This window comes from Artibeus jamaicensis, unplaced genomic scaffold, assembly GCF_021234435.1.
Source record: "Artibeus jamaicensis isolate MK-2021 breed Jamaican fruit bat unplaced genomic scaffold, CSHL_Jam_final contig_402, whole genome shotgun sequence".
NCBI lineage: Eukaryota > Metazoa > Chordata > Mammalia > Chiroptera > Phyllostomidae > Artibeus > Artibeus jamaicensis.
The window spans coordinates 12121902-12140648 of NW_026521818.1; the positions used below are offsets into that span (position 1 = coordinate 12121902).

Here is an 18747-nt window from a genome sequence, read left to right on the forward strand (position 1 = left end):
AAGTTTCTCTCTGTTCATCTACTCTTTCCCTAAGGTCATTGAAAATTCTTATAACCAGTGTGTTAAACTCTGCATCTAGAATACTTTCTCTATTTTGTTTACTTCTTTTTCTGGAGTTTTGTTCTGCTCTTTCATTTGGGATGTTATTTATTTCATCATTTTGGGAGCCTCCCTGTATATCATATCTGTTTCTGTATATTAGCAGAACTGCTGTATCTCCAGAGCTTAGTAGAGTGGTCTGATGTAGTAGGCGCAGTAGCACAACCTTTCTGTTCACCTGAGTTGGGCATTTCAGGTGTGCCCCACTGGGTGGGTTGTGTATATGCTCCTGTTATAGAGGTTTAATTGCTGTTGGCACATCAATAGGAGGTAATTACCCCCAAAGCTACAAGGATTGGCTTTGACCACTGTGGACTATCAGCTTTGCAGGGGCCCACACCATGCAGCAGGACTTACTTCAGTGGGCTCTGGTACTTGCTGAGTTTACCTCTTGAGTGTAAGTCTGTGTACTAGCCCTTTAAGAGGAACTCTTAAGGGGAACTCCAGCATCCCTTAGTCTCATTGAGTCACAATCTCCACTGGTATTTGCAGTCAGAAATTACAGGGACTTCTCTTCTTAACACAGAAACCCTGGGAGGTAGATTGGATTTCTTACTCCTCAGAATGGACCTCCGAGCCAACATATCCATCTACAACTTTATCTGTCACACCTGGGTGTAGGACCAGATCAGTCCATGTCTCTACCTCTTCTACCAATCTTAATGTGGTTTCCTCTTTGTGTCCTTTGTTTTAGGACTTTTACTCAGCTAGATTTCAGGTAGTTCTACATGATGGTTTTATAGTTTAGTTATAATTTTTTTCTTACTGAGAAATGTCAATTTGTTGTTCCACTTACTTATACCTTCATTGGTTGCTTCTTATATGTGCCTTGAATGGGGATCAAACCCACAACCTTGGTGAATGGGGACAATGCTCAAAGCTAATGAGCTGCCCAGCCAGAGCTTTAGTTGTAGTTTTGATATGGTTGTGGGAGGATGCAAGCACCACATTTACCTACACCACTATCTTGACCAGAAGCTCACTAGCACTTTAAAATAACTATTAGAGGGGAAATCAGACAAATGCTATTTGTCTTCAGGGCCATCGTTTATCAAGAACACTCACACATACCTTAGGTAATGATACATCTTGCCTTTCCTTTTCCCTCAACCTCCAAATCTTCAGCCCTTCTCATGTGCTACTTTGATAAAAGTGAGCTGCAACCTTTTTGCCTACCACATTTACCACAAGGCTTTGTTGCTATTTCGCAAAACTCAATGATAATATTTTTATGTAATTATGAAACGAAATTTTGAGATCTTATAATTTCTTAATATCAATTAGCAACATTCTTTGCTCTTTAATGGAATATTAAAGGGATTTAACCTAGAAGCCTTTAGAATCCTACAGTGCGTTTAGTTGTATAACCCATCAATGTCCATTATGTGCTATTGCTTTTCCACTTTGGTTGCAAATATTATATTGTTCCAAACTAATCCTATACCTCAACCCTTATTTCCCTAATGCATCCTTCATATTGCCAACAAAGTTATATAACAAATAATATAGTCATATAAATGTACTGTATATGAGATCATATTATTTTTTCAAGAACTTTTCAAGGCTCCTAATTATATTTATCGAGAAGCCAAAATTCTTTAGCATAGCATTTAAGACCTTCTTCAATTTGAATTATCTCATAGATTTAACACTTCCACATGGGCCATTTTAAGGCACAATAAATTATTCTTTGTTACCTGCCCAAGTATCTTTGACAGGCAGTCAACTTACTATTAATTCACCTTAGCCATGATGGGGCAAAATACTGCAACACCTAAGCGTGTTACCCTTTTTAGTATGGAAACCTAGTAGAGTAAATGGAACAGATGATCCATACTGTAGCATAGTAACAGTGATCAATTTGTCAACTTCAAATAAAAATGGGCTGCCAAAATCATTGAGCATTGAAGAAAAACTAAGCGCTTAAAAAGGGGCATTAAGCGAAATAAATGACTGTGAGGAACAATTTCTCAGATCCAGGAACATACTACATTTTAAAACAAGAACAGTCTGCTATAAAACAAAGTCAGTAGAAGAAAAGAATTCTTGCAAATTAAAAACATATGATCTCTAAAAATTGGGTTATTGGGTCATTTCAAGGGCTAAATAGTAGAATAGAAATAGTTGTAAATCAGGTTTTTGATTGAGAAGTGCAAAATAGGAAATTATCCCATGATTTAAAAATAATCCAAAAGTAAAAGACTATATTGAGCAAAATTTATAAAAGACATTTAAAAGATATTTCAGAAGAAAACAAAAAAATGATGGAAGAAAAATATTATATTCAAAGGAATAATAAAATAAAGATTTTCCCAAAGCAAAGAAAAAATAGAATTTTAGAAAAGGAAGGGCTTCTCAAATACTACAAGTATCAAGAAGGTACAGAAAATAAGTAGCATAGACAGTAGATAGAAAATAGATGGGGGGGGGGCAAGAATAGCATGGGAAATATAGAACCTAAAGGACTTGAGACACATGGACATAAACTAAAGGGGGGTAATGGTGGGGATGGGGGGGTAGGGTGGAGGGGAATGAAGGGGGGAATAGAACAACTGTAACAGCATAATCAATTAAAAAAAAAAGAAACAACACATACATGTCTAGACACATCCTGATTATTTAATTTTTGTTTTATTTTAAATTCAAAGATAAAGAGAGCTTTTAGGACAGAGTAGGACTAACAATAGTTACTTAAATTTCTCCACCACCCCCTCCAAAATTAATGGCATTGGCCCACCTTAAAAAAACAGGTTATAAATAAACAGTAGAACAATAGTTACAGAATTCTTATGGACAAAGAATGAGAACTATGAGTCGATATATATATATTTAGAGAGAGAGAAAGAGAGAGAGAGACTTAACACATACCATACACCCTTTCTGAAAAATGTACCTTGATCTACTCCAAAAAACAGGGTAAATTGCAAAAAGGATAGACCCTGGAAAAATATCTATAAAAAATATAGTAAACAGTTGGTTAATATTCTTAATATTAACCCTATCAACGAAATTTTTTAAAACAACTTAATAGAAAAGTACACAAAGGACCTGAGCAATCAATTGTCAAATTACACATGGTCAGTAATTTTTACTAATAATTGAAGGAATGCAAATTAAAATGAGCCTTTTTTCTGTAAATTGACAAATTTTAAAAATTTTAGTAATATGCAGTGTTGATTAATATGTAAGAAAAGTGGGTGTGTAAAGTAATATTGCCTCTTAGGATTTAATTTTATCTTCACATAACAGTTTTAAATGGTGCCTTTTGACAATGCTTTCCCATTTCTAGATATGTATCCTACATAAATACTCAAAGGTATATGTACAAGAATGTTAAAAGCAGTACTTTTTATGGTAGAAAAAATTGGAAACTGTCTACAAGGGGAAAATATCAAAAAGTTATAATAGAACTATATAGTATAATACTAAACGGTACATGAATAAGGTAGATTTATATGTACCAATGTGGAAAGGGGGCTATAGGTCAAAAATGTAATTGTGGAACTTTATTTATTATGATTATAATTTTAAAAAAATTCTGTACATGTGAATGTTTGAATATTCATAGAACAAATATCTAAGGGAACCCATCAAATTGTTAATTATTGTTAATCTGGAAATGGGAAAGATCAAGAATCTAAATCAGATGTTTGCTTTATTGTATATGCTTTATATACATGTGCATTATTTTTATAATCTAAAGAAAAAATTGTTAAGTTATACTCATCATTTAAGATCTGTATTATATAATCCTTTACTGGAGCTTTTGACATTTTCCCTATCAAATTGGCCTCAGTTCCCATAGTGGAATTCTTTTACTATGATAATCTTTGTTTCATTTACTCTCTACTGTTGTTTACATGTTTTTCTTATTGCATATTCTAGCAGTTCTCATTTCTTTCTCAAAATGAACAGTTTTCTATCTTATACATGCTAAAACTTTGTCACAGAGCTTAAGTATAAATCCAGGATCTTGTTTTTTGAGTACTTACAGAGAATATACAGACTGTGTTCTTAATTAGTATAATCAAATAGATGTTTGATGTTTGATTTCTTTATGTCTACCCTGCAGCTTTTTTAAGCAGTAGCTAAATTTTTTCTGCATGTATAGATGAAGTTAAAAGTCAAACAATTTATTAATCAAATGTTTAAGGATCAAAATATGGGATTAAAGTAAGGGTAAGGGTAAATATGTGCTTTTATATTTGTATTAAATATTTTAAATTTTTTCTCTAAGTTTGGAATAGTTGATGCTGATGGATATTTAAGTTTGTATCAAACAAACTGGAAATGTTGTCCAGTTACTGGAAGCATGCCTAAGCCATACCTGGTAAGCCAAGAATTCCTAACTTTAAAATTTTATGAGTTTTTATTTTAAAGACAGTAAGAATACATATTGCAGGCAAGAAATTTTAAAGCCAAAAAAGTAAAATCCATTTAGTCCTATATATTCAATCAGTTTACTGTAAGTTCCTGTCCTTGTATTATGTGAAAATTATTCTGTGAAGTATAAAAACTTCTGGTAAATTGTAAAATTAACCTGTTTAGAACCAACATGGTAGCTCCAGAGACCCATGCCATCTGTGGGTTACTCAGGCCCTTTTCCAGCATTACTAAACTGAGGTGGGTATTATACCTAAAAAGAATGACCAACAGACCAGTTCACCTGGTTGCTTTTTGCAGTTATCCCTCGTGAACAAACAAAGTATGATAGTGTATAGCTAGTACTATTATTTTCTTGCTCCTCTCTTTAAAAAAAATTGATACACCTCCATTCAGGACTATACAGGCTTAATGAACAGTCTGTAGCTTCATAGAGCACTGAATTTATATGTAATACATTTTTTAGTGAAGCCCTTTATAGGACTGAGTAATATCTATCAAGAAAAAATAAAGAATATAGGTTAAGATCCTGGTAATTAACCCAAAGTTAAATGTTGAAATATAGTACTAATCTAAGTGAAAACAACCAAGGGAGGGTTGATGGGATACCTTGAAAGAATATTTATTTTTCCTCATATTCTTTATTAAGCATACAGATTGAAATATACAAGTTTCTGTTCCCTAAGGGACTGTTCCTTTTTTTAATTTATAAAGAGATAAATTGGATTAAAATGTACTTTTTTTTTTACTTCAGGAGATTTAAGTAGATTTTGTTTGTTTTCAGGACATACTACTATCTAGCCCACTTCTGATAATGATCCAGGGAAATGGGGAAGTGACTCAGGAAAAATCTAAATATGATTTTGACATCTTTAAAAACTCATTTTTTTATTGAAGAGAAACATCTGAACAAAACAACTTGGAAGACTTTATAATTGACTAACCCTGTCATAATAGTTTAAGTTCGTATTTGATGAAATATTGAAAAGCATACATTTTAAAATTTTGTTGACTGTTAGTAATATGTTTTTATTCACATGTATGAAAAATTATTTAAAATTTTAAATATTTCTGAAAATAAATAATTTTGCCTGAGAATCTAAAAATTATAGTTTCTGTCTTCTAATACAAAACTTTTCATAAATATTCCAAGGGAAATATTTAGAGTTTAACCCCTTTTGTTTCTCTTGGAACTTTTGGTTGAACAATAGCAAAGGACCCCCTAAAGGTCATGATGTAGGCAACTTATTGAAATGGTTCAGGAAAAGTTGTGTGTGTGTAAGTGTATTAATGAAGGAGAGACTGAAGCAAATGTGGCAAATGTTAAAAATAGGTGGATCTGGATAAAGGGTGTGTGAAAGTTCTCTGTATTATCCCTGAAACTTTTCTAAAGTTCAGGAGGAAAAAAGACACAAAGTAAGCCACAAATTATGCAATCATTTTTAGATTAATACATCTACCTGGTTATAAAATTGTTATTAGCATTGACATTTGTTGTCTATAACCATTACAGACTTGGCAGTGTCATAACAAAACAGCCAATGATTTTGTCTTCATTAGTTCCTCCTCCCTGATAGCTACAGCTGGTCTTTCAACTGACAACAGGTAAGAGACTATAACTGAAATTGAAGTGTGTGTATGTATAACTGATCTTTATTTTTAATTGCTTTACGTCTTTATGTCTCAAGAATGTTTATAATCATGCCTTTAAATGTTTTTATTATAAAAATTGTTTCTTTGGGCATTTTTAGTGTTCTAATTATAAATTTAAGGCTATTCAGGTCCATTAAAAATAAAAACCAGATAGAACAGGGTAAATGGAGTCAAGTACATGGTGATGAAAGGAGACTTCACTTTGCATGAACATACAATGCATATACAGATGATTTATTATAGAATTGTACCCTTGAAACTTACATAATTTTATTAAGCAGTGTCACTCCAATAAATTTAACAAAATTCAAAAATTTTTTGAAAAAATCTATTTCTTTTGTATTTTTAATATTCTAATGTTAAGACTTTAGTGTAGGAAATAAGATTTAATTGTTGGTGGAATTAATTTTTTTTCATATTATTCCCTGTGTGTTAGTAAAGCGTGAGGCACACACACACAAAAAAAACCTATTAGTTATTGGCCATGCTATTTAGTTAATCCTCACTATGGCTCTATTAGGTAGAGCAGTGATTTTTAACTTTTTTCATCTCAAGGCACACATAATCTAATTAATAAAATTCTGTGACACACCAAAAAATATATTTTTTGCTCACCTGACAAAAAAAGGTATAATTTTGATTGATTTAAAAAATAATAATAGTAAATACCTACCCTTTTTGCTCCAGAGTGACTTCTTTAAAACTCAGGTACCTATACTTGTATATAAGGATTTCTCTTACCAATAATTAACAAATCAGGCACAACTGTATTATGCAGTGTGACCAATAAGGCACCTGTATTATATGATCTATATATTTAAGGTTCAAAACGGCATTCACAGAAATGGCTATTTTAGTGTTTGCTATTGTCATATTTTTATTTGACAAGATAAGGGGAAAAAAGTCAATGCCCCTGACTAAATAGTCAGGTGTTGCATTTAAAAAGAATTCTCGTGGCACACCAGTGTGCCACTCTACACTGGTTAAAATCACTGTTTCACAAAAAGAAACCCAGAAAGATTTGTTAGTTATACAGTAGCTAATAAGAGTAGCCTCTTGCCATTCCCTCAAAAATCTTAAATATGCGAGAAAATGTCTTCTCCTGCCTCCATCTCCACACCCCCATTTTTTATTTGCCTCATATAGCTGAGTTATGAGATCAAGGACAATTGAGGTTACTGAGTTTTTTTATATTTTTTTGTAAGGTGTCACTTTGCCCTATAAATTGGATTGTAGGAATGTGGAGTTTTCAATCCATCTTCCATAGAAATTCTTTTATATATTGGTGCCTCCTTTGCAACTCATGGAACGGAATAAAGGCTGCTCCCATTCATAGTAGAAATAAGTTTTCTTTGTACTCCAGAAAATTAAGTGTATCTTGTTATTTGTGTATGGAAGTCTGTTAGAGAATCAGTGAGTATAAAAATTTGCTTTCATATTCAGGCTTCATATAGTATTATTGTTACTATACATATTAATCTGAAGTTACTCAATTTTATGAGCCAGTAGTTTTTAAATTTTGTTTAAAATTAATCATACATAAATATATTCATAACATGTATTGGGTGTTTTTATAAATTTAAGAACTTTCTGTGAGAGAAAGTTTCAAGTGTTATGTAACTATATGGGACATACTTTTTATTCTGTTAACTTTATGTACTCAGGGATAATTTTTTTTTTTCCAGAAACATATGTTTGTGGGATACTCTTGTAGCACCTGCCAATAGTTTAGTTCATGGTAAGTTTTGAGTGCATTTTATAATTTTGAATGTCAAGAATTAATAAACTAAAAATAATTTTTAAATAAATGTGTTTTATTGACATATTTATTAATAAACCTCATGTCATGAGGTTTACTTTGCCCATACCTAACTTTTCACTGTACCTTGATGGGGGATAGTAGAGCATAAATAATGTGAAAATCATTTGTCTTTACTTCGGATCTGATAGTTAAAAGTCATCATCGTGAGCATCAGTATTGCATAATATCATGTCTTCACTCGCCACTTCTATTTAACTAACATTGTACTGAAAGTTTTAACTGATGTAAGACAAAAGGAAATAAAAAGTGTACAGATTGAAAGAATAGAAATAGAAATATCTCTATTCACAGGTGAAACAATTATTTGTGTAGAAAATCCCTAAGAATCTACAAAAAACACTTTCTGGGACTAATGTGCAAGTATAGCAGAGTCACAGGATACATCATCCGTATACTAAAGTCAGTTGCTTTCCCATATACCATTAGAATTTGAAATTTAAAACATACTACCATTTATAATAGCATCTAAAATAATGAAGTATTGAAGCATAAATCTAACAAAATATATAGCATCTATTGAGGAAAACTACATAAAAGACAAAAGAAAGATCTAAATAAATGGATATTCCACATTCACAGATTGGAAGACTTGATATTGTTTAGTTGTCAGTTCCTCCAACTTCACCAATTCAATACAATCCTAATGAAAATTCCAGCAAGCCATTCTGCAGATATCAACAGACTGGTTCTAAAGTTAATAGAAAGAAGCAACAGATTGAGAATACTGAACACTGAAGAAAAACAAACTGGGAGGACTCACACTACCTGATTTCAGGACTTACTATAAAGTTACAGTAATTAAGACATTGTGGTATTGGGTTAAGAATAGACACAGATTATGGGACGGGATACAGGCACATTTTAGCGATATTGTGGGTTTGGTTTTAGACCATCACAATAAAGTGATATTGCAATACAGGCATTGATCATTGTATTGCCCATCACTTTTTTGTACTTCACAGATGTTGCATTTTTTTTTTTTTACAAACTAAAGGCAAGATCCTCCATCAGTAAAAAGATTACTCCTCTGTGGTTTTTTTGTTTGTTTGTTTTTTGCAATATTCACTTTATTGAAGTTGTCCTGAAATGAACTGCAGTACCTCTGGGGTATGACTATAAAGAGAGTCACATAGATTATTGATTTTCCAATGCCTATAAAAGTTATGTTTATACTATATTGTAATATTTTTACTAGCAATTGTTCTGTAGCATGTGATGCTGTTTTATAGTATTTTGAATGCAGTAGAACGTCTTTCAAATTTGCATTCAGTCCTCTTAAACCCTGCTTCTCTCTGTCAACTAAGTTCATGTAATATTGTAAATCCTTTATTATCATATCAATATCTTCAGGGCATTTTCACCAGTAGATTCCATCTCAAGGGATAACTTTCTTTGCTCATCCATAAGAAGCAACTCATCATTTGTTCAAGTTTTATCTTGAGATTACAGGAATTCAGTCACATCTCCAGGCTCCACTTTTAATTCTAGATCTGTTGCAGTTACTTTTCTCACTGAACTCTCAAGCCCCTCAAAGTCATCCAGGAGAGTTGGAATCAACGTCTTCCAGACTCCTATTAATGTTGATATTTTGACCTCTTCCCATGAATCACAAATGTTCTGACTGGTATCTAGAATGGTGAATCCTTTCCAAAAGCTTTTCAATTGATTTTGCCCAGATTCATCATAGGAATCACTATCTATGGCATCTGTAGCCTTATCAAATGTATTTCTTCACTAGTACAACTTGAAAGTGAAATTACTTCATGATCCACGGGTTTCAGAATGAATGTGGAATTAGCAGACATGGAAATACTAGTCTTGCACATCTCTATCAGAGCTCTTGGGTGACCACATGCTTTGTCACTGAGCAGTAATTTGAAAAAAGTCTTTTTTCTGTGCAGTAGGTCTCAACAGTGCACTTAAAATGGTCAATAAATTGTGTTGTAAACAGATGTGCTGTCATCTGGGCTTTGTTATTCCTTTTGTAGAGCATAGGCAGAGCCAATTTAGTGTAATTCTTAAGGACTCTAGGTTTTTTTGAGTGGTAGATGAGCACTAACCTCAACTTAAAGTCAGCAGCTGTATTACCCTCATCCCCAAAAGAGTCAGCCCATCCTTTAACAATTTGAAGTCAGGCATTGACTTCTTTCTAGCTATGAAAATCCTAGACGGCATCTTCTTCTATCTGTTCTGTTTACACTGAAAAGCTGTCCTTTAGTGTAACCACCTTCCTTAATTATCTTAGCTAGATCTCCTGGATAACTTGCTGTGGCTTCTCCAGCAGCACATGCTACTTCACCTTGTACTTTTAAATTATGGAGACAGTATCGGTATCTTTCCTTTCACCTCTGCTAACTCCGAACGTTTCTTCTGTAGTGTCCTCACCTCTTTCAGCCTTTATAGAATTGGAGAGAGTTAGAGCCTTCCTCTGGATTAGTCTTTGACCTAAGTGGATGTTGTGGCTGATTTGATACATATTTATACCACTAAAACTTTCTCCATATCAGTAATAAAGCCATTTTACTTTCTTATCATTTGTGCATTCACTTGAGTAGCACTTTTGATTTCCTCAAACAACTTTCTTTCTTTTGCATTCACAACTTGGCTAACTAGTGCAAAAAGCCTAGCTTTCCACCTGTCTTAGCTTTTGACATGTTTCCTCCTCACTAAGCTTAATCATTTCTAGCTTTTTAAAAAAATTATTTTTAGAGAGATGAGAAGGGAGAAAGAGAGGGTTGCATCAGTGTGTGGTTGCCTCTTATGTGCCTCCTACTGGGATCCTGGCCCACAACCCAGGCATTTGCACTGACTGGGAATTGAACTAGGGACCCTTTGATTCACAGGCTGGCACTCAGTCTACTGAGACATATCAGCCAGGGCTCATTTCTAGCTTTTGATTTAAACTGAGAGACAGGAGACTCTTCCTTTCACTGGAATTCTTAAGATGCCCTTATAGGGTTATTAATTAGCCTAATTTGAGTATTATTGTGTCTCAGGGAATAGGGACATTTGAGGAGAGGGAAAGAAATAGGGGAACAGCCAGTGAAAATACATACAACATTTATTAACTTCACCATCATAGGAGGACAATTCATAGCACCCCAAAACTATTATAGTAACATCAAAAATCACTGATCACAGATTGCCATAATAATAATAAAAAACTTGAAATATTGAAGGAACTATCAGTTCTCTCACTTTGTGACAGAGGCACAAATTGAACAATTGTTGGAAAAATGGCACCAACAGACCTCAATGTAAGGTTACCACAAACCTTAAATTTGTTTTAAAAAAAAAACAAAAACAGTGTATCTGAAGTACAGTAAAGCAGAGCAATAAAGCAAGGTATTCCTATAGAGAGCCCAGCAATAGACCCACACACATATCGTAGATTGATTGTTAATAAAGACACAAAGACAATTCAATGGAGACAGTTTTTCAACAAATAGTGTTATAATCATTGGATGTTAATATATAGAAAAATGAACCTCATCCCTTTCATGAAAATTAACTCAAAATGGATCATAGAGCTATACATAAAATACAAAACTACAAAACTTTACAACTACAAAACTTCTAGGGTAAAATGTAGGAGAGAATACAGATGACCTTGGGTTTGGTGATAAGTTTTTAGATACAACGCCAAAGGCATAACCCATGAAAGATACACTATATTCAAGATTTTAAAACTTTTCCACTTACCAATATTTGAATGATAAACATGTGAAATGGTGATCAACATCAATAATCATCAGGAAAAATGCAAACTAAATTCACCATAAGATACTAGTCTTTACACTGAAATGGCCAAAATTGAAAGAGTCTATGATAATAAATATTGGTGAGGATGTGGAAGAACTGGAACACTCATTACTTGTTGGTAGATGTATAAAATGGCAAAGTCACTTCAGAAAACTGTTTGGTAGTTTCTAGCAAAGTTAAATATACACCTATTATGACCCAGCTATATATATTCTTACATACGTACCCAAGAGAAATGAAAATGCATGCCCACAAAAAGACTTGTATGGAAATGTTTTTAGCAGCTTTATTTATAATAACCAAGACTGGAAACAGTACAAATGTCCAACAGGAAACTGGTACATATACATGATAGAATACAGTTTGGGTTTTTTTTGTTTTTTTTTTTATTTTTAAAATTTTTTTTTATTGATTATGCTGTTACAGTTGTTCTATTCCCCCCTTCATTCCCCTCCACCTTACCCCCCCGTCCCCACCATTATCCCCCCTTTAGTTTATGTCCATGTGTCTCAAGTTCTTTAGATTCTATATTTCCCATGCTATTCTTGCCCCCCCATCTATTTTCTATCTACTGTCTATGCTATTTATTTTCTGTACCTTCTCCCCCCTTCTCCTCCTCCCACTCCCCTGTTGCTAACCCTCCTTGAGATCTTCATTTCTATCTTTCCACTCCTGATCTAGCTGTCCTTTTAGTCCCCAATCTGGCAAAGGAAATACACTTCCAGGAAATCCAGGAAGCTCAGAGAGTCCCAAAGAAGTTGGACCCAAGGAGGAACACACCAAGGCACATCATAATTACATTAGCCAAAATTAAAATGAAGGAGAGAATCCTAGAAGCAGCAAGAGCTAAAGGGACAGTCACCTACAAAGGAGTCCCCATCAGACTGTCAGCAGATTTCTCAAAAGAGACCTTACAGGCAAGAAGGGGCTAGAAAGCAGTATTCCAAGTCATGAAATCCAAAGACCTACAACCAAGATTGCTCTATCCAGCAAAACTTTCATTTAGAATGGAAGGACAGATAAAGTGCTTCTCAGATAAGATCAAATTCAAGGAGTTCATCATCACCAAGCCCTTATTCTATGAAATGTTAAAGGGACTTATCGAAGAAAAAGAAGTTAAAGAAACATGAACAGTGAAAGGACAGCAAACTCACAGTTATTAACAACCACACCTAAAACAAATAACAGTTTGGTTTTTAAAAAACTTAACCTCATATATGTGACAATATGGATTAACTTCTAAAACACATTGAAGAGAAAAAAGCCAGGCACAAAACAGTATATACTGTAAAATTCTACTTCCATGAAGTTCCAGGACAGACAAAACTAGTCAGATAAAGGTCAGAGTAGTGGGAGAAGAGGATTGACTACAAAGAGGTACAAGGGAACTTTCTAGGGTAATGACAACAGTTTATGTCTTGGTATGAGTATCCATTTGTCAAAGCTCATCAAGGATGTATACTTCGTTTCTGCATTTTACTCTATGTAAATTATATCTCAAAATGCTGGTAAAATTTAAAAAATCTATGCCAATAATTAGATTTACTTAGATTCTAATCATAATAATTAAATTTTATTGAATACTTACTATATGCTAGGTACTGTGCATGCTGTGAATACATTAATGAATTTAACACCCACCCCTCCCCTCTGGCAACCACCAGTTCTCTCTTTGTATCTATGAGTGCAGTTTTGGGTATTCATTAGTTTTGTTGTTTAGGTTCCACATATGGTGTTTTTCTTTCTCTGACTGACTTAATGTTACTGAGCATAATCATGCTTTTGCAAATGGTAAGGTTTTGTTTTTTATGGCCAAGTAGTATTCCATTTACATATATGTCACCACTTTTTTATCCACTCATCTGTTGATGGTCACTTGGACACTTGGATTGCTTGAAAATTTTGGTTGTTGTTTACAACACTGCAATGAACATAGGGGATGCATATACTCTTTTGAATTAGCATTTCAGGTATCTTCAGATATATTCCCAGAAGTGGAATCACTGCATCATGAATCAGCTCCATTTATAATTTTTTGAGCTAATTTCATACGGGTTTCTATAATGGCTACACCAATCTGCATCCCTATGAATAGTGTTCAGGGCTTTCCTTTTCTCCACATCCTCACCAACACTTGTTGTTCGTCGATTTATTGATAACAGCCATTCTGACCGGTGTGAGGTGGTATCTCATTGTGGTTTAATTTGCATTTCTCTGATGACTAGTGACATTGAGCATTTTTTCATATGTCTATTGACCTTCTTTATGTCATCTTTGGAGAAGTGTCTATTCAGGATCTGTGCCCATTTATAAATTAGATTGTTTGTAGGGGGGTTTTAGGTGTGAGTTGTGTGAGTCCTTTATGAATTTTGTTAGTAACCCCTTAGGTGCATCATTGGCAGATATGATCTCCCATTCAGTGAGTTTTCTTTTCATTTTGTTGGTGGTTTTCCTGGTTGTGCTAAAACTTTTTAGTTTGACATGGTTTCATTTGTTTATGTTTTCATTTGTTTCCCTTGCCTGAAGTGGTATGTTGGGGGAAAAATGCTGCAAGGAATTTGCAAGATTTTACTGCCTATATTTTCTTCCAGGATTTGTATGGTTTCCAGTCTAACATTTAAGTTTTCAATCCACTTTGAGTTTATTCTTGTGTATGGTATAAGAATGTGATCTAGTTTTGTTTTTTGCATGTTATCTCTCCAATTTTTTCAACACCATTTATTGAATAGACTCTCTTTACCTTATTGTATATTCTTGCCTCCTTTGTAAAATATTAATAGACTACAAAGGTATGGGTTTATTTCTGAACTCTGTATTCTGTTCCATTGATCTGTATGTCTGTTTTTATGTCAATACCATGCTAACTTGATTACTATGGCCTTGTACTATAGTTTGATATCTGGTAGCATGATTCCTCCAACTTTGTTCTTTCTCAAGATTGGTATAGATATTCTAGGTCTTTTGTGGTTCCATAAATTTTTTTGGAATATTCGTTAGTTCTTTGAAATACACCATTTGATATCTTGATAGGAACTGCATTGAATCTATAGATTGCTTTGGGTAGTGTGGACATTTTAACGACATCAATTCTTCCTATCTATGAACATGGAATATGCCATGTTCCACTTATTTGCTCCCTTGTAGATAACTTTTTCTTGCGGCTTTTAAGATTCTTTCTTTGGCCCTGGCTTGAGTGGCCCAGTGAATTGAGTGCCAGACTATCAAGCGAAGGGTCACTGGTTCAATTCCCAGTCAGGGCACATGCCTGGGTTGTGGGCCAGGTCCCCAGTAGAGTGCACATGAGAGGCAACCACACATTAATGTTTCTTCCTCCCTATCTTCCCCTTTCTCTAAAAATAAATAAATAAAATCTTTAAAAAATTCTTTCTTTGTTGTTAACCTTTGCCATTTTAATTATGATGTATCTTGGAGCAGGCCCCTTTGCACTCATCTTGATTGGGACTCTGTACTTCCTGGACCTGTGTGTCTTTCTTTCACCAGGTCATGGAAGTTTTCAGCCATTATTTCTTCAAATAGGTTCTCGATTCCTTGATCTCTGTCTTTTCTTTCTGGTACTTCTATGATGTGAATGTCATTGCACTTCAAATCATCCCAGAAACCCCTTAGACCATCTTTACTTTTTAAAAAATATTTTTTATTTTTGTAGCTCTGGGTGTTTTCTGCAACCTTGTCTTACAAATTGCTAATTGACACTCTGTTCCACCTGGCCTAATATCTATTCCTTCTAGTTTGTTCTTCATTTCAGATGTTATATTTTTCATTCTGACTGGTTCTTTTATTGTTTATTTGTCCTTTTCATGGTGGTAAACTTCTCACTAAATTCTTTGAGCATCCTCATAACCATTGTTTTGAACTCTGTATCTAGTAGTTTGCTTGCCCTTGTTTTACTTAGTTCTTTTTTTTGGAGCCTGTTTATTTGTCTCCCCATTTTGGCTCCCTCTCTGTATTTGTTTTGTATATTAGGTAGATCTGCTATGCCTTGGCATGGTAGCCTTATGTAGTTGGTGTCTCGTGGGTTTCAGAGTTGCAGTCTCCCTGATCACCTGAGCCAGGTGGTTCAGGAATGTCCCTTGTGTGGTTATATCAGCGCTCCTGTTGAGCCTCCATTGTTGTTGGTCCTTCTGTAGGTAGGGTTACCCCACGCTAGGCTATGGGAATTGAAATTCTGCCCCTCCCCCCAGTACACTATATGAGCTGCTCTGCGGGGCTAGTACCACAAAGCTGAATTTGCCCTAACAGGCTGGTGTCTGCTGAGCTCTCCCCTTTGTTTGTGCCATGGTGGAGCTACTTGGGTCCCGCTCTGATGTGGTCTGAACCACGGGTTGTTTTGGTTCTGGGACCCCTTGGGTGGGGATCTACTGCCAGTCAATGTCAGGCACTGCCAATGCCAAGCCCTGGACTACCTGTATGGAGTTATAAAGTGATCCATAGTTTGTTGCTGCCTCTCCTGAGACTGGGTATGCATGGGAGGGGCCTAGCTCTATATCAAGGCTGGTTTCTACCAGCTCCCGAGCCGTGGTGGCAGGTCAGCAAAAGGCCCAAAGCTCTCCAAGATCTGCCTTTTCCTCTAAGCTGCCTATTAGGTGCAGTTACTGAAAGAGCATTTGACAGTACCTGAATTGCTTGAGGGAGGCTCTCAGTGAATGAGCAGGTAGAGGCAAGTGGTGTTCACCATACTGTTACAGATTCAAACTCGGTACCATACCTGGGTTTGGGGTCACTTAGCAACAGTCTCAGAGTACACCAAAGTCAGCCATCACCTGCCATGTGCTCATGGACCTTTGTGGTGGGGTTCGGTCTCAGGGTGAGGCCAGCAGTGTTCCTCAGGCCCATACAGACCAAGATTTGGCCTTATATAGATAGGGAAGGCTTTGCAAAGGACCACTAGTCTGGTGTGTGCATGAGAAACGGCCCTGCCTAAGAGCTACATAGCTCAGTTTTTCCCAGAGTTTGCCTGGACCTAATGGAGAGTCATCTGCACAGGGGACCAGGCTGGCCATGGCCGGCTCATACTACTATGGAGCACAAACTCAGCAGGGCATGGACATCAGGAGTCCAGAGGGTGGGGCTAATGCATCTTTCCTGATGGGGCTAGTGGCTCTTTCAGGAGGTGTGGAGTGCTGCCACTTTGGTTGTTGGGGGAGTGGCAGAGTGGGGGAGGCTGCAGGCTGCTAAATGGAGGGACTGCTGTGGCTGCTCCAGTGGCCAGGCCTCAGAGGGGCTACAAAAGCTGATAGGGAAGGTGATCTGGGTTAGTGCTGGGAGGGGCTGCTGTGGCTGCTCCAGCAGGGCATCCTGGCTGGCTCTGAGAGGGTCTATATAGCCACAGGGGTGCGGGGGATTTCTGGTGGTGTGTGACTAGTCCCCAGTGGGCAGAGAAAAGAAAGGGTCTCTGCCTCATAGCCACACAACTCTCGTCTCTGATTATTATTGAGTTTGCCCTTACAATCCCTTCTAGAGTGTCTATACAACAGGCTCAGGCAGCAGACTCCTCCAAAGGGCTTGAGCTGAAGTGGGGCAACAGTGGCACCAGGAGGGTGGGACTGTACATTCCACAAAAGTTGATGTAGATTGGAGGGGCATATTTGCCTCAAGAAAGATGGTGTCTGTGAGCAGTGTGGGAAAGGAACTCAGCACAGGGACCCTGGTGGCTGACCCTTCAGCTCTCTTCCCAAAGCCATACAGCTCATAGACAAGAGTCCTAGCAAGACTCTAGTTAATGTTCTCAGCTGCCCTCCCTCTGCTAGAGCCCAGGGCAAATGGCTGCGAAGGAGATTTTGAGCTTTGGCCCTTTAAGGGGACACCTGGGTTTTTCTGGTGGACAGAATCTCTGCAGAGTTTTACAGCCAGATGTTAGGTACACACCTCTCCTATTGCTGTGGGCTGAGAAGCCTAGCATGGTGTTGAGCTGACATGGTCCTTAGGTGGGGGACCTCGGCAGAGCTGATATGTCCCTCCAGATTCTGGGCCTCTCCACATGGGAGCAGGGCCAGCCCTTTTTGCTTCTCCATCCTTCCTACCAGTCTCAATGTGGCTTCTGTAAATCCTTGGTTGTAAGATTTCTGTTCAGCTGGTCTTCAGTCTATTATTCAGGTTGATTGTTCTTTAATTTAGTTCTTTAATTCCAGTTCATAGTTGGGAGGAGGTTAGTGTAACTTCTACCTACTCTGTCACCATCTTCTGCTATCTAAGGTATAAATTTAAGCCCAGACAAAAACCAGGACTCAAACCTTGACGTTCTAACTCCTGAATCTCTACTCTTTATCATTATACCATATTGTCTTTGAGCTATATACAGATTTATTTTCCCTAAGATTTGTTAGGCTATATTTTTTCTGAAGAAAAATATTAATTGTAATTTCACATTTCTGATATTTATATTGCTATGTCTTTAGGTTTACTAACTTTTTTTCCAGTGTTTAATCTGCTTGTAATCCCCATCTATTTTATTTTTTATTTAAACATTCTAGTTTTTAATGTGTAGACTTTTAAGTAGAGTCTTTTTAAATATTTTTTATTTCTCTGTTTAATATGCTCACTCTTTCAATTTGCTTTTTGAACATGTGGAATACAGTTAAATAATGACTTTTAATTTCCTGATTTGATCATCTGTGTCTTTTCTGGGTTAGTTTCAATTGATTTGATGGATTTTTTTCTATGGATTCTATTGTTCTGCTTGTTTGTATGCCTTGTTGTTTTTTATTAGATGCTAGGATTTTACTTTATTAGGTTCTAGTTATTTTTGTATTCTGTAAATATTTTTGTGTTTTGTTCTGGAACTAAGTTACTTGGAAACAGTTAGATTTGGGAGTCCTTTATTAAACAGAATCAAAGCAGCATTTGCTATAGGACTAATTTTGCCCTTCTACTGAGATAAAACCCTTCTGAGTATTTATCCTGTGCCTGGTGAATTGAGGTTTTCCAGTGTGACTAATGGGGACAGAAACCCAGATAATTTCATTCCCCTTCCTTGTGCCCTGGCTAGAAAACACTCTTGGCTAGAAAAC

At 35.9% G+C, this 18747-nt stretch overlaps 1 protein-coding gene across 6 annotated transcripts in view; it reads left to right on the forward strand.

Annotated features, from left to right (window-relative positions):
* The window catches only part of DMXL1 (Dmx like 1), a 168612-nt gene that overhangs the window by 143233 nt on the left and 6632 nt on the right, over positions 1 to 18747 (forward strand). For all 6 annotated transcript variants that reach the window (XM_053665319.1, XM_053665316.1, XM_053665321.1 and 3 more), the window contains 3 exons: positions 4337 to 4429; positions 5996 to 6087; positions 7821 to 7873. In XM_053665319.1, the coding sequence (XP_053521294.1) occupies positions 4337 to 4429; positions 5996 to 6087; positions 7821 to 7873 (238 nt within the window). The remainder of the gene's footprint in view (positions 1 to 4336; positions 4430 to 5995; positions 6088 to 7820; positions 7874 to 18747) is intronic.